The 15,573-nt window shown below is 44.8% G+C and overlaps 1 protein-coding gene across 1 annotated transcript; it reads right to left on the bottom strand.

Moving 5' to 3' along the window:
• Positions 1 to 225: 225 nt before the first annotated feature.
• si:dkey-56m19.5 lies at positions 226 to 10,567 on the bottom strand. The gene is made up of 2 exons (XM_043706534.1): positions 10,455 to 10,567; positions 226 to 2,724 (listed from the first exon to the last, which is right to left on the bottom strand). Exons 1-2 carry the CDS (start codon positions 10,543 to 10,545, stop codon positions 638 to 640), a joined length of 2,178 nt encoding a protein of 725 aa, XP_043562469.1. The 5' UTR covers positions 10,546 to 10,567; the 3' UTR covers positions 226 to 637.
• Positions 10,568 to 15,573: the final 5,006 nt, after the last annotated feature.

Genomic DNA, 15,573 nt, shown 5'->3' on the forward strand with positions numbered 1-15,573 from the left:
GTTGAGTGTTCAGGGTGAAGAGGAACAAAGTGTTAACTCTGTCATTGTTATGACAAGTAAATTCTAGCATGGACTGCTGGTGGCCATACTGGACTCAACATTAATTCTGCTTCAGTGACTGCTGGACCCACAAAGGCACCAGCACTTTGATTTCCAGGTCTGCTTTATTAGGAGAAATGGCAATTTTTGCCAATGCAACTTTACAACTTAAAACAGAAAACTGGGTCAAGTATGATACATAAATTTATTAAGTTTTCAAAGCACTGAAATTTTAAAACCTTCACATTATCCAATTAGTTACAACTGATCTTGCAAAACAGGTGGAGTTAAAGATTAGTTACCTCAACTATTCAAGTGTGCATCTCAAATCACTGTAGCATTTACATGCCTAAAAAATTCATTTGACAGCTTGCATCCCAAGCACTCTTGGCACAAGGCTGGGTCTTCATTTGATCTTTAGTCATCTGCAAGATAAATAGATAGATGATGGAACCAGTCAAATTCATATATACTGCAGGTTAAAAAAGTGTCCCCTACTTGCAGCACAGTTAAGCTCAGTCTTTCCTCAAATCAAACCAAGATGCTGTTGGTTTGAATAAGATCCAAAATTCCACATCTTCCACTTTCCACAGGTGGTTTATTCACTAAGTAGTTCACTGCTTTGGATTCCCATTTCATGGTCACATCTACTCAGCCCTGAATCCAAGATTTGATCAGGTTCCTCTAGAGATCTATTTCCATCAACTTGCTCAATGGATTTACATTTTGTTGGGTCACTCTTCATATCACAATTCTTGCCTTGAAGATACTCTTCAGCAGGTTCATTTTGACCATTCACTTCAACTTGGCTTATGGATTTGCTGAAATCTCCCACTTCAGTATCTAAAGGGGTCCCATTAGGAACAGGAGTCTCACCAAGGCAGGTCTTTTCACTCTGGCTTATCACACCATCCACCACTGGCCCATTTTCAGTTTCTGTAGAAATAGCAGCCTCTGTCTTGGTCATATCAGTTGGACCTTGTTCTCCAAGATCTGGAGAACCGCTGGATTCTGTGACAGGAAGCTCTGAAGTCTTACCTACTTCCACAATTTCTGGATCCAAAGACAATTCAGTTGAGTATGAAGTGGATGGTTTCTCAGGAAGCACTTCACTTTGGGGACCTGAATCAGTGGTGTCAAAAACATTTGTAGACTCCTTAGTGATTAGTTCTGTATCCATTTCTACTTTCTCTTCCTGTGATGCTTCTGCACAGACAGTGAGCTTAATAGCTGGTATTTTCTCAGAACTGCTGTTAAGCAGGGCTACTTCTGCACTGTCTAGGCAGCTCAGTTCTGGAATTGGTTCACTCTTGGTTTCAAACACTTCCTTCTCTACATTTGGGCTAGCCCTGGGAGCACCTTCCACTGCTGTAGGATCTGGAGATCTTGCTGGGATCATTTCCTTCCCAGTTACTGGAGTAATCTGCTCTGGAGCACATTCAGCCACCACAGCATCTGGCAATTTTGTGACTACGTGGAGAGTATTCTCTGGTGCATGGTCAGTGTCAGGATCCTTTCGATCTACTGGAACTAAATCAGTCACACTTTCTGGTACACTGTTCTCCTTCAAAGTGTCTACAGATAGATTTCCAGAACCTTCCAGCACTTGGTCTTGATCTAACAACTCAGTAGTGAGCCCTTGAGCAGAACCATCTTGCAAATTGTCAGAATTCTCTACTGTTTCTGTTTTTAGATCAGCTACTATTTGGGCAGTGGTGAAAATAGACTCACTCACCAGCTTTTCCTGAACTTCATCCTTACTGCATGGTCCAAGAACATTTTTCTCTAGATCTGCACATTTGGCCATTTCATTCTTCAAGACAACATCAATAGCAGTTTCTTCTGTTATTTCAGACAATTTTGGTGTCTTGTCCTCATGTGGCACATTTTCAACTCCAGGCTCAGACTTGATCTCTAGGTCAGAGCTTTCAGCTTGTTCTTTCACAGCAGGTTGTTGGGAAAGACTATCCTGGGTTTTGGTCAACTCTTGCATAGACATCTCAGCAGTTTCTTCAGGAACTTGGCCAGTTTCTACTTTGGCATCTGGGCTCACACTAGAGTGTGATTGTTGACTGTCTTCCATGATTTTTGGTACAGCATGGTCAGAGTGGAATCTCTCCTCAGTTGGCAGATTTGACACTTCAGTCACACTCCCTTCTGTGCCCAGAGTTGGTTCCTCCTGGGCTTCTCCATCTGGGCTGCACACTGCCACCATATCACTTGGTGTCTCTTCACTAGGCACTGGTACATGAACTGCAGGACTTGAGCCAATACCTGGCATTGAGCTCTCAACTTCAGCCTTTGTTAGATGCTCCTCCTGGCTCAGTTCTTCTGTTGCTTTTACAGAATTTGTAAAGGTTGCACTCTCTTCTGCCGCTGAAGAATGTACTGCCTCATTATCCTGAGGATCAATGCCTGCTTTGCCCTCAATGGTCACAGTGGTCAGGTCAGTTTGGTTTCCTGCAGTGGTTTCACCAGTTGTTTTGGGGGCCTCATCTGGTTGCTTGTCAGGCAGCTCAGCTTCTGGAGTCTTGAACTGTTCCTTGGAAACATCCCTGCTTTCAGGCTCATCTTGTTTCACCTCAGGCTGGTCAGTGGACTCTGCAGCAGGCTTGCTGTCTTTTGGGTCATTCACATTGTAGCCCCTCTTCTTCCTACTCAGCCTGCCACCCATACTGTCGTTATCTGTGAGTGGAAACATTCAAGATGTCAGGTGAATAACAAATGGACACTGTCTAAGATGACTAGAGCTGCTTGTTTAAAGCAAAGTGAAGCACAAGACATCTTATTGGAAATCTCAGATAGTACATCTACAGGAGTAATTTGCATAATTGCAAGCAATGGTGTACAATTAGTGGCAAAACAGGCAGAAAGAATTTTAATTGGGAGCATTGCTAAGATCTTAGCACATTCCAGCAATTCAGCATCAGGCTGCACGGAGGATGGAAAAGGTACGAAGGGGTACTGAGTTACCAATGCTATTGTTACACTGACACCTTAACCATGAAGTTCATACATCTGACTGATTAATTTAGGTTGAGATGTAGTGACTGGCTGGGACAGCATTGATTGCTTCTGGTGGTTAGCTGCATTTCATCCAGTGATTAAGGAACAGCAATACATTTCCAAGTCAGGATGGAAGTGGCTTGGAAGGGAAATTTGAGATATTCACATGTGTCTGCTGCCCTTGTCCTTCTAGATGGAACTGGTAGTGGGTTTGATATATCGTCCAGGATGAATTTCTTCACTACTGCTACTAAATGTTGGAGGATGTTTTTAAGATGCAGTGCCAATCATTATGGGCTCCATAGTCCTGGATGGTGTCAATCTTAGAATGTTGTTGGAACTGCACCCATCCAGGCAACTGGGGAGTATTCCATCACTCCTGATTAGTGCCTTGTAGATGGACAAGCTTTGGGGAAATCAGGTGGTGAGTTACTCACTGACCTTCCAGATTCTGACCTGCTCTTCAAGCCATACACTAATTGTCTAGTCCAGTTCCATTTTGGTCAATGTAATGGAACTGGACTAGCCATGTTAGTATTATTTGCAAAATAAGTTTATTGAACAAGTTTGCCAACACATGAAATTGGTAGTGATCATGCTCAGACTACAGATGTTCAAGATCATTGATTTGTATATGGTCACACTACCATTTCCTGCTCAAATTCCAATCATTGCAATTATACCAGACAGAAACCAGTCTCTCCTGTTGTGCCCTAGTATAGATTGCGGTTCAATACAGTTCCTTTTTGGGCAGATGGACATTGTTAGGATGGTTTGCTATTGCTTCAGTTCTGATGCAGAATTAGCTGTCCTCACTCATGTGCCAGTTCATTGTCCCACATAATTTCACAAATGGGAAGTACTTTCTGGCACCACACCAAGTGCCTGAACAGGTGTCAACAAGCCTGACCAGACACGCTCATTTCATTCAAAAGGCATGATGAAATCAAGGAAAGAAAAATAATTTCATAAAAAGCAGCCTATACCAATTAATTTCCCCTTTAATTAATCAATTCCATGGTTGTGGCAATTTAGAGGTACAGACAATGAGATTCATGGGGCCATTGACCAGAGATCAAACATTTTGATCTCTAGAATGAGAGAGGTACCCACAAATAGATAAAACAATTTAATCTAATTAACAAATCTAGACTGTAACATGATTTTATTGATTCCAGGAGTAAGATATAGTGGTAATGGGATTAATTGATGGCTGGAAGATTAGATCTTGATAGAACAGAAGGGATTGATGTAATCTAGATAGCAGACCATTTCCAAAAACATGCAGCTGTAACAAAGTGGCTTTTAGCCATTGATTACTTGGGGCTGCTGTCCCTAGGGAGGATAGCACTTTAATCACAGGAGCTGGTGCTGGCTGAGTTTTTAAACTGCTACTAGGATTAGCTTCCAAAGGGAAACTAACGAAACAGGAAGGACTGGTGCAAAATCTAAACATCATTTGCAGCACACACAAGACATAGCATGTTATAAAATTCAGTTGGGATTGTAATAGAAGAGTAGTTTTCGGGAGAAGAATTATGATATGACAGAACCAATACATGTTTGTTGATTTACACTAGAATTATTGGCATGTAATCTTTAAGCAGTCTCATTTTAACACTACACAAAATGTTGTTTGGAGATGCTAAAGCCTTGCTAAAGAAACTAGCATTTTGACTTTAGCAAACTGACTTGAGATATATTAGATTAAATAAATGATTAGCATACTTAGTGGATTTTCCCCCCCCCACAAACTTAGTGAGCGGGTGGCCATTTGGCCCATTAAACCTGCTGTACCATCTGATAAATGGATCCTTTTTTGTGACCTTAACTCCACTTTCCTAATTGTTAATCTGCAACTCAGCTCAAATATGCAGCTTCCACAAAAAAATTCAAAACTTTAAAACTTTTGGAACAGAAGATATACTTTCATCTTAAGAAAGCCCTTCCCCCATGGTCAATAATCTTTATGAGAGGAATCTAGAACATAGCAAAAGTGAGGACTGCAGATGCTGGATTTCAATCGAGATTAGAGTCGTGCTGGAAAAGCACAGCAGGTCAGACAGCAGAGCAGGAAAATAGATGCTTTGGGCAAAAGCCCATCAAGACTGGTGCTTTGCCAGCACCACTAATCTAGACTACTGACCATGTCAATCACCCAAACTAAACAGTCCAACCTGCTCAACCTTTCAAGGTAACTCCTTCAAATCAGCTGTGCCATATAGCTCAATTCCAAACATGGGGAAAAAATAGGCAAACTGGTATGCTATTGGAGTTGCAAAGCCAGACTGGTAATTGAACAAACAGTTAAGGGGAAGATCATTGTAAGACTAGATCATGTTTTAACAAGATACTCAGCTTGCAAGCTGCATCTTAAAAGCCAGCTGGTGAGCACCACCTCCAGCCAACAGCTGATTCAAGCCCAGAGAAAGGCTTGAAAATGACTAGTACTTCAACAGATGATCTGCAATAACTGCAGACTAATCATTGCAAAAAAAGTCACCAAGCACAGAATGACCCTGCCAAAGTGGCCTGGCCAACCTTAATTTCATTTGGTGAATTGGTTATGCATTAGTGAGCCTATAGATCTCAAGTATACTTTTACTACTGCAATTCTACAGCACGTTATATTAACAGTCATGTTGAGATTCTCCTTAGAATATCCAGAAACCTAGTTAAGTTGAAATGGAGAGAATTTCACCTGACTTTGTCCAGCTATACTTATTGGCTACATTAACAGTTTCTAGTGTAGAGTTAGCATTGATAATAATAGTCATGTTTCCTTAAAACTCAAAGGCAAAACTAGATTTTACTCAATGCCTTGTAGAGTTGTAGCAAAATTACTTCTGACCTGTTTTGTGAACATGGCTATGCATTTCAATATGAAAGTTTCACTTGATGTTAACAGGCAAGGCAATTTGAGACAACCAAAAATTCTCATTTGTCTGAAGGGATAAGGATTATTCAGCCCTCTAATTCTTAACAGGAAGGCTCACTTCAGCAATCCAGATCCAATGTCCCATGCCACCATCACCAGGATGAGTAAAAGCATACTTGTTTCTACCCAAGGTGTCATTATTAATGAGATACAATAAAATCCTGTACACTTTCAAAGTAGCCTCTCATATCCAACTAATATCCTGCACGAGTTAGAAATTAGAGCACTGTGGTACTTTGTAGGCTGACGTCTGTTCAGTTGTTCCAATCTAAAATAACCCTCTGCTCTGCACTTGCGTTGCTAATAAGCTGGTTAGTACCACTGCAGGGCTGGTGGTAAGTATCAGTGGTCAGCTATTAGTGCAGATTTATATCGACATTACTTCAGTCTTTTCCCAAGCAGTACAAGCACATTTCAGACTTCAGGATCATACTGGGCGGGGGGGGGGGGTAAAGAGTCTGCATCACCACAAATGCCAGTTATGGTTCTAACACTAAGGTCTGAGAACAAGAGATCAAGCAGTTACATGGGGACATGTCTAGTTTCTGTATGCTCAGGTTGTCACACTGAAGGAGTCAAACAGCTCAAAGGTGACCATTAGCTGAGAAGATTGTGTTCTAGAACAGACAATTCTGAATTCTAATAGTTTTGATTGAATTTGGATTCACTCATGGCTAGCAATAAAATTTTAAAATTATTCTAATGGTCTTTTATTCAAAGTGTGTATTAACAAGACCAATTATTTTTTGCCCACCCTTGTTTCCTCAAGTGGCATTTCTTATCTTGAATTGCCAAGTTTGTATTGTGTAGGTACAGTGGTTAAGTAGGTAGCTCACTGAAGAAACAGTGAGCAGTTCAAAATCAGGATGATATAATGAGTAGCTTTGAGGAGTTTCCATACATCTGTTGCCCATATCCTTCCAAATCAAAGGTTTGTTTTCAGGTGTTTTGGGAAGAGCTTTGGCAATAGATCAGTGGATGTGGTGGTCATAGGTAAAATAGTGACAGGCAGGCAGTGTCTTGGTTGCTCACTAGTGGCCTGACCTGCAGTTCACCCAACTAGGAGCAACCTCTGGGACAAGGGTCAGGTGCTTGAAGACAGGAGAGAGTGGGATGACAGACTATGGTGGATCTGCTGCCAGGTGATGCCAACTAAGATGCAAAAACACCACCATCTGGTTGTTATCTGCTATCATAATCTGAGCAGGGCAGAGTTGTGCCTAATGTGGGGTAGGCTGGATGCCTGGCAGTTGCCTTTATCCAATATTACAATCATTGAACTGCTGAGTCCATGGAGGACAGGACTTCACCAGATTAAGTTCTGCAATAGCTAAATTCACCAAGTCTATTCAAATGCATTTTGCCCATTGGAAGGCAACAGATTCCAAAAGGCTAGAACCGAAACAAAGGCCAAAAGGCCTGTTTATTCCCTCCAAGTTATGCCTGCATACTATTACTTCAGCAGGAAGTAAGAGGCTTCAGGGTATTGGGTCAGGCTCTGTATTTAATGTGGTAAAGGGTAGACAAACTTGAAACTTTTCTTAAAATGATTGGAAGGTGATGATATTCAAGACAAGGTGACCTAGTTCATGGACAAAGGCCAACATGAATGTGTAGCAGCAACGGGGGAGTGGTACATGGCCTTGACTATTGATGCACAACAAGGAACAGTGGCTGGTTGCATTTATTGGCACGCGGGTAGACAAATTATGGAGTGATGATGAGTTTAGTCCCTTGGAAAAAGAGGAAACTACTATGGTGTGCAAGAGTTCAAGCCAAATTTACAGGATGGCAAGACAGCCTAGGAGAGATTGAGACAACCAAATCAATATTCTCTACAGAGGTAATGTCATCAAAGCTATTGTCTGGGCTCAACAATGTAGATGGTACCCCTTACTGAAAGTGACTAGCTAGAACAGAAGACAATCAAAGACCAGTATTTTAGGAGCAAAGAGAAATTGTTCCTTTAGGAGAGCAGATGGACAGTGAATTCCAGACTAAGGAAACAGCAGAAATTCAGTCACAACACAGATAGACAAAATATCAAGGGATATGAAGGTAGCCCAAAGAAGAGTTTAAATACAAGATCAGCCTAAAATAGCTCAGTGGCAGAAATAAGCTCAATGGACCAAATTGCCTAATCTTCAATGCTCAAAATACATTGCTGCTACTACTACTACCACCATCTACAAGATTTGATAGAGGAATTCACAAAAGCTCCCTCCAAACCCATAACTATTACCATCTAGAAGGTAGCCAGATACGTGGGAACATCCTGGAAGCTCTCCTCCAAGCCACAGCCCAATATCATTGTTCCTTCAGGCACTGGGACAAATCTGCCTGAGGGCATTGTGGGATTCCTAGCACATGGACTGCAGCGGTTCAAGGCGGCAGCTCACCCCCACCTTCTCAAGGGGCAACTAGGGACAAGCAATAAATGCTGGGCCCAGCCAACACCCACATTCCAGAAGTGAAAACAGACTATTCAGACAGATGCTATACATAAACATCCTCCTATTCCTTTTAAAGAGGAAAATTTCCAGATCTATGTTAATAGTTAGTGCAAGCACCTCCCATGAAGATTAGACCTGGGGAGTTTTACATTATTTATCCTTTTAAAAAGCAGCCGCCCCTCCTCCTAAAAACACTTCACTCTTTCCTGATCATTCCCATTTACAAACACTATTGAAATCTATTAAAAAGGCTTCAGGCCATTAAAACCTGAATCTGGGACAAAGACCAATGGAAGTGATTGAATTAAACGAATCGAGTCAACCATTCAGTGCATTTGCAAATTCATTGTCAAAACGGGTCTCGCCTCATCCATCACCGATTTTGCCTCTGCTGGGGGGGGGGGGGGGGAAGAGTCTGATCTAGACCAGGGCTCACTGCTGTCCTCCCGTTCCGAAGGAGAGCCGAGGTTTACACGTTCCTGGTCAGCTGTTGCTCCAGCCTCTCCCGCCGGTTAATACTCTTCAAACCAAGTGTCGAACCTAGAGCCCTGCTCAGACAGTTCACACTCGCCAGCACTCAGCTTTTTCATTCCAATCGGAAAATCAGATAGAGACGCAAATTTAATGCGTTACATTCAAACTCGGGACTCCAAAAAACTCAGTAAAGCTTTAAGGACTTAGTGTTTATACACGGACAAAGACTCCAACTGAAGCGGGATGTTGATAGTGGAGGGGGGGGGGGTGTATTTTTCAGACTGCTCCCTCTTCCCCACCCCCTCCCCCAGAGCCCCAGCTGGAATGAGAAGAGAGTCTGACCGACAGCAAGGAGCTGGGGAAAATACCCCTGACCCCCTCCCTAAACAGTCAGCCCAGGGGGTGAGAGGATGGAAAGCCTTCCCAAGCCGCCCAGAGCGGGGCCGCTATATAAAAAACCCCACCCATAAAACCCAGGCTGGAACCGAGTGACCCCGGGGGAGGGGGGCATTCAGCCGCCACACCCTGCCCCCTAACCCGGGGAGGAAAGGGGGGGGGGGGTGAGAAGAGAAGGAAAAGAAAGGAGACACACCTCTCTCTGGAAAGCCATTCCAGAGTGTTTGAGGGGGACTTCACTTTTTATAAAATTCACCCCCCTCCCCAAGAACAGGAGGGGGCTATCCCAGCTTCCCCCTCACCCCCCCCGGGCAGGGGGATTTGGGAACAGATTCCGTTTCTAGTCACATTGGTTCTGTGAGGATGGGGGGGGGGTGATGGATTTTACCCTCTTCTCCCCCCCCCAAAAAAAAATAAAACCGGGAGGGAGAGGAGATAAGATTTCCAGGCCATTCCCCAGTTGAGGGTGAACCAGCTGCTATCCCGGCTGTCCCCACCCCGGGAGGGGCGCTGGATGGTATCCGTTACCCCCCCCCCCCCCCCATTAAACACCGAGCGACAGTAAAACAACTGACTTCACACACACCGAGGGGGGGGACGGGGGAACGGGCACCGCAACATCTCCCTCTCCCCTTGGGGAGGGGGGGTGGGTGACTCCGATTCACTCAGACCCGAAGTCTCCCCCCCACGCCTCACGGGGGGGGGAGGGAAGGAGAGAGAGAGGAGAAACATTCCCGGAATCCACTGGATCTCCCGGGGACAGAGTTACTCCCGGGGACAGAGTTACAGCCGGGGACCCCCCCTTACCCGGGACAGGGTGGGGGTCGCGAAAGCGGACAGAGAGAGAGAGAGAGAAGTAGCTACTAAACGGGACAGACAGGGGGCAGTTTCCAGTCCCCACCCCACGGGCGGTGGGAGAACAAAGAAAGTGGCCGGGGTTGGGCTTTCAGGGAAATTCCTGCAGCCTCCCCCCCCCCCCAAAAAAAACCCCTAGAAACGCCCCGGTGACTGTTTCAAACCGGAGCAGAGGGTAAGCCCCCAAAACCTCAGCAACACTGGACTAAAACCCAACTCCCCCCGGGGCGAGGAAGGAGAGAAAGTGTGTTCCGTGCCGCCTCCCCTGGTCGAAGTGCCGCGCAGGTACCTACCAGCGTTGGGCTCCGGAGCCCGGCAGCAGCACAGAGAGCTCCTCCAGACAGACCAGCCGCTTGCCAGCGAGTGAGCTCCGGGGCGGGACATGAGCGAGGCGCCTCCCTGCTCCCAGCCCAGCCCCTTATTTATTCCCTTGGCCACTCCGAGTCCTGTTCACTCCCTCATTGTCTCCCCCGGCAACTCAGCACAGCCCCAGCCCCAGCCCCGGGACTACTCCGGACTCAAACCTTCCTGCACCGTGCTGGAGCAGACACATTCCCCCCAGCGCGTCGGGTTTCTCTGGGGTCTTTGCCAACACTAATGGGGAACAGGGGAGAGGCCATTCAGCCCGTCCAGCTCTTCAACACGATCGTGGCTGATCCAGCACTTAAAAGCTTTTCATCCCATAACCCTATAGCCCACAGATATCTGAGTTATACCCAGCACAGTTTGGTGGCTAGGAGAAAGGGAGGACTGCAGATGCTGGAGATCAGAGCCCACAGTGTGGTGCTGGAAAAGGGGCTGATTAAGGGCTTATGTCCGAAACATCGATTCTCCTGCTCCTCCGATGCTGCCTGACCTGCTGTGTTTTTCCAGCACCACATTCTGGACACATATTTGTGGCTGTTGGACATCACTCATCTCAGCTCCAGTCTTTTTATTCCCTCATGGGACATGTGGGCCACTGCCTGGGCGCAGCATTTATTACCCGTCCCTAGTTTGCCCGCTGGGAAGATGGGGGTGAGCTGCCATCTTGAACCACTGCAGTCCATGTGCTGTAGGGAGACCCACAATGCCCCTTAGGGAGGGAGTTCCAGGATTTTGACCCAGTGACAGTGAAGGAATGGCGATATATTTCCAAGTGAGGATGGTGAGTGGCTTGGAGGGGAACTTGCAGGGCGTGGTGTTCCCATGTATCTGCTGTCTCTGTCCTTCTGGATGGAAGTGGTCATTTTCCTGATGAAGAGCTTAAGCCCGAAATGCCAACTGTCCTGCTCCTCGGGATGTTGCCGGACCTGCTGTGCTTTTCCAGCGCCATACTCTTCAACTCTGCAGTGCTCACTTTCGCACACATCCTCAGGGTAGTGCATACACTCACACACCTTCAGCTGCTTCACCATAAGGTCAGAAGTGGGGATGTTCACAGTTGATTGTACAATGTTCAGCACCATTTACAACTCCTGAGATAATGACGTGGTCTCTGTCCAAATGCTGCAAGATCTGAACAATGTCCAGGCTTGTGCTGACAAGTGGCAAGGAACATTCATGCCACACAAATACCAGGCAATGACCATCTCCAATAAGAGACAATCTAACCACCGCCCCTTGACTTTCAAGGGTGTTACCATCAATTAATAATCCACTAACAACATCCAGTGGGTTGCCTTTGAACAGAAACTCAACTGGACTTCCCAAATAGACACAGTGGCTACAAGAGCAGGTCAGACTCTAGGAATACTGTGAGGAGAAAGTGAGGACTGCAGAAATTCACCAAAGATCCTCAGATAGCAACTTCCAAATCCATGACCACTTCCATCTAGAAGGACAAGGGCAGCAGATGGGAACACCACCCCCTGCAGGTTCCCCTCCAAGCCACTCACTATCCTGACTTGGAAAATATCGTCGTTCCTTCAGTGTCACTGGGACAAAATCCTGGAAGCTTCTCCATAAGGACAGCACGTGGACTGCAGCAGTTCAAGAAGGCAGCTCACCACCACCTTCTCAAGGGCAATTAGAGATAGGCAATAAATGCTGACCCAGCCAGTGATGCTCACATCCCATGAGTGAATTAAAAAAGGTTAGGCTCTCCCTTTAACAGAGTTAAAGATGGAGATTCCGCAGCTGTGCAGGCTAGAGAATTCCAAAGATTCACCCACATCTGAGTATATTTCACCTCATCTCAGACCTAAACGACATTCATCTTATTTTAAAGTGTGTCCCCGGTTCTAGACTCTCCAACCGGGGATTACATTTTATCTGCATACACCCGGTCAATCCCTTTCAGACTTTTGCAAGTTTTAGTGAGATCACCTCTCATTCCTATCCCCAACCACGCTCCCCAGTGAACCACTGTGTGTTCGTTGGTCATTGAATTTCATTGCTCGTTGTGGGATCTTGCTGTGCATACATTGGTTTCTTAGTTTCCCACAGTGATTGCAACTGGAGAAATGTTTCCAATGAAGGACTTCAAGATAGCTTCATGTTGCAAAGTACTTTTACAAAGCGGCTTGATGGGGTCAAGAGTGAAAGGGCGGTGGAAGCAGCTTCACCAGCACCTTTCAAAAAGAATTCTATCGGAAAGATATTGTGAAACTTGAAAGGGTTCAGAAAAGATTTACAAGGATGTTGCTGGGGTTGGAGGATTTGAGTATAGGGAGATGCTGGGGCTGTTTTCCCTGGAGCATCGGAGGCTGAGGGGTGACATTACGGAGGTTTATAAAATCATTAGGGACATTGATAGAGTGAATAGTCAAGATCTTTTCCCCAGGGTGGGGGAGCCCAACACTAGAGGGCATATGATTATAGTGAGAGGGCAAAGATTTAAAAAGGACCTGAAGGGTAACTTTTTCATGCAGAGGGTGGTGCATGTATGGAATGAACTACCAGAGGAAATGGTCGAGGCTGGTACAATTACAACATTTAAAAGGCATTTAGGTGGGTATATGAAGAGATATGGGCCAAATGGCACTCTGCAATTGGGACTAGCTCAACTTAGAATATCTGGTCAGCGTGGATGAGTTAGACCAAAGGGCCTGTTTCCATGCTGTATGATTCTGACTCTATAAGTGGATAAGTAAGTGAGAAAAAGATATGGTGCAGGACAATGATCAAGAGCAAGAGAACTTGGTCAATTGGATTGCCATCAATGGTGCAGACACAATGGACTGAATAGCCTCTCAGTGGAGATAAATGTTTACAATGAATTGTTCAATCCTCCTCAATGCTGTGGTAAATATTTATCCGTCAGCTGACAACACTGAAGGTAGTCATGATGAGGAGGTGCTGGTGCTGGACTGGGTGGGCAAAGTTAAAAGTTATACAACACCAGGTTATAGTCCAACAGGTTTATTTGGAAGCACTAGCTTTTATAGTGCTGTTCCTTCATCAGGTGGTTGTGGAGGTTAAGATCATGAGACACAGAATTTGTAGCAAAACATTATAGTGTCATGCAATTGAAATGATATATTGAACAAACCTGGATTGTTAAGTCTTTCATCTTTAGAAAGGGTTGCAGGTTTCAAGTCGTTAATGTGTAAGTCCCAGTGCTTCTTTTAAGTCACCTTCTCGGGATAACTTAAGGTTTTATAGCAAAAGGTGACATCTCAGCTCAGACAATGCATTAAATGTCAGAGTCTGTCTGTGTCCCAATCTTGAGTCAGACTGGTTCTATTTCCAAAGTGGAATTTAGAAAATATTACATGGATTGACCGTCTGCATTGACTGCCTGAAGATTGTGCATTTTTTGAGTAAAAAAGTGCGTCCAAATATATATTGGACTCTAACCTGGTGTTGTGTGATTTTTAAAAATTTGACAACATTGAAGAAGGTGATTGTAAGGCCATTCTCTCACTCCTGTTTGTGGGAGTTTGCTGAGTCCAAAAAGGCTGTTCAGTTTCCCACATTTAAACAATGACTATGATGCAAAAATACTTTCCTGTTTGTGCATTGATCTGGGACCCACTGAGGTATGAAAGGCTCAGCAGAAATGTGGAACTGCGAACCTTCATTGTATGGGACTGGGGATTTCTGAAAACAGAGACATGTTGTTGAAGATTTCAGTCCTGCTCTCATCAGGACAATGGCAAGAATGCCAAATTATAACAAATTACTACAGGAGAAATCGATTGGAAAATTTGATGCTGGGCAAGGTGTGGCGTGGAGAAACCAATGAGGATCTATGGGCTGGTCCACTGCCACTGCGTATCTCACAAAAAGCACAAGGAACAGATCCTTTTCTTTGCAGGGAATATGTGCTTGCAGGTGATGTTATGTTGCTTCTAGAACGTTAGCCACACGACCAAGTTTAATTGCTTGATACTAAATTGGTTGTTACTGTAGCTATGAGCACACTCAGGATTGATCAGCAGCTGATGTCCAAACATTGAACAAGTAGATGTTTCGTTTTGGGTTACAACATTTGATAATCATAGAATCCCTACAGTGTGGAAATAGGCCATTAGTTCCAACCAGTCCACACCGACCCTACAAAGAGTAACCCACCCAGACCCATTCCCCTACCCTATTACTCTATATTTACCCCGACTAATCCACCTAAACTACGCATTCCTGAACACCGTGGGCAATTTAGAATGACCAATCCACCTAACTTGCACATCTTTGGATTGTGGGAGGAGATCGGAGTACCCGGAGGAAACCCACATGGGGAGAATGTACAAACTCCATACAGTTACCCGAGGCTGGAATCGAACCCAGGTTCCTGGCACTGAGCCCCCATGCCACCCATTTAAAAGGCATCTGGATGGGTATATAAATGGAAAGGATGTAGAGGGACATGGGCCAAATGCTGGCAAATGGAACTACATTAATTTAGGATCTGGTCAGCACGAATGAGTTGGACCAAAGGGTCTGTTTTCATGTTGTACAGCTCCATAACTCGAACTGAAATTACAGGCTGTTTGATTTGATCAGCCAACTGCACACGTGTATAGTTTACATACCTGGCACAGAAATAGACACAGCATGTTGCTCAGTTGTGTGGCAAACAGAACTTCTTTTTGGACTGACAGTAACATCCTCCTGGTGAAGAATGTTACTTGCATAGCCACTGCTTTGTAGCAGTGAGAAGCATCTTGTTTAATCTACAGTTTGGATTTTTGAGAGACTTTGTCCTTCCCAGTTGCAGGTAGACTGGGCATTAATCATGTCCCAAAGTGCTGAGGTTTGAATCTCAGTGCAGCAAACCTATAGCAGACAGGAGTAGAGAACTCATGAAGATCTCTCAGCAAGAAAGTTGAGAAAAGGATTTATTGCAGATATAGAGTGCACCAAAGGAATATGCTCAAGCCTTGTGCATTTCTTGAGATACCCAGAGCTTCCTGGGTAATTCCCTGTTGCTTCCTCTGTGGCCAATCAGAGTTGACTTGACAACTGAACAACATCCTTTTCCTCTGGATT

Source organism: Chiloscyllium plagiosum, chromosome 17 (genome assembly GCF_004010195.1).
Source record: "Chiloscyllium plagiosum isolate BGI_BamShark_2017 chromosome 17, ASM401019v2, whole genome shotgun sequence".
In the NCBI taxonomy this organism is placed as follows: domain Eukaryota; kingdom Metazoa; phylum Chordata; class Chondrichthyes; order Orectolobiformes; family Hemiscylliidae; genus Chiloscyllium; species Chiloscyllium plagiosum.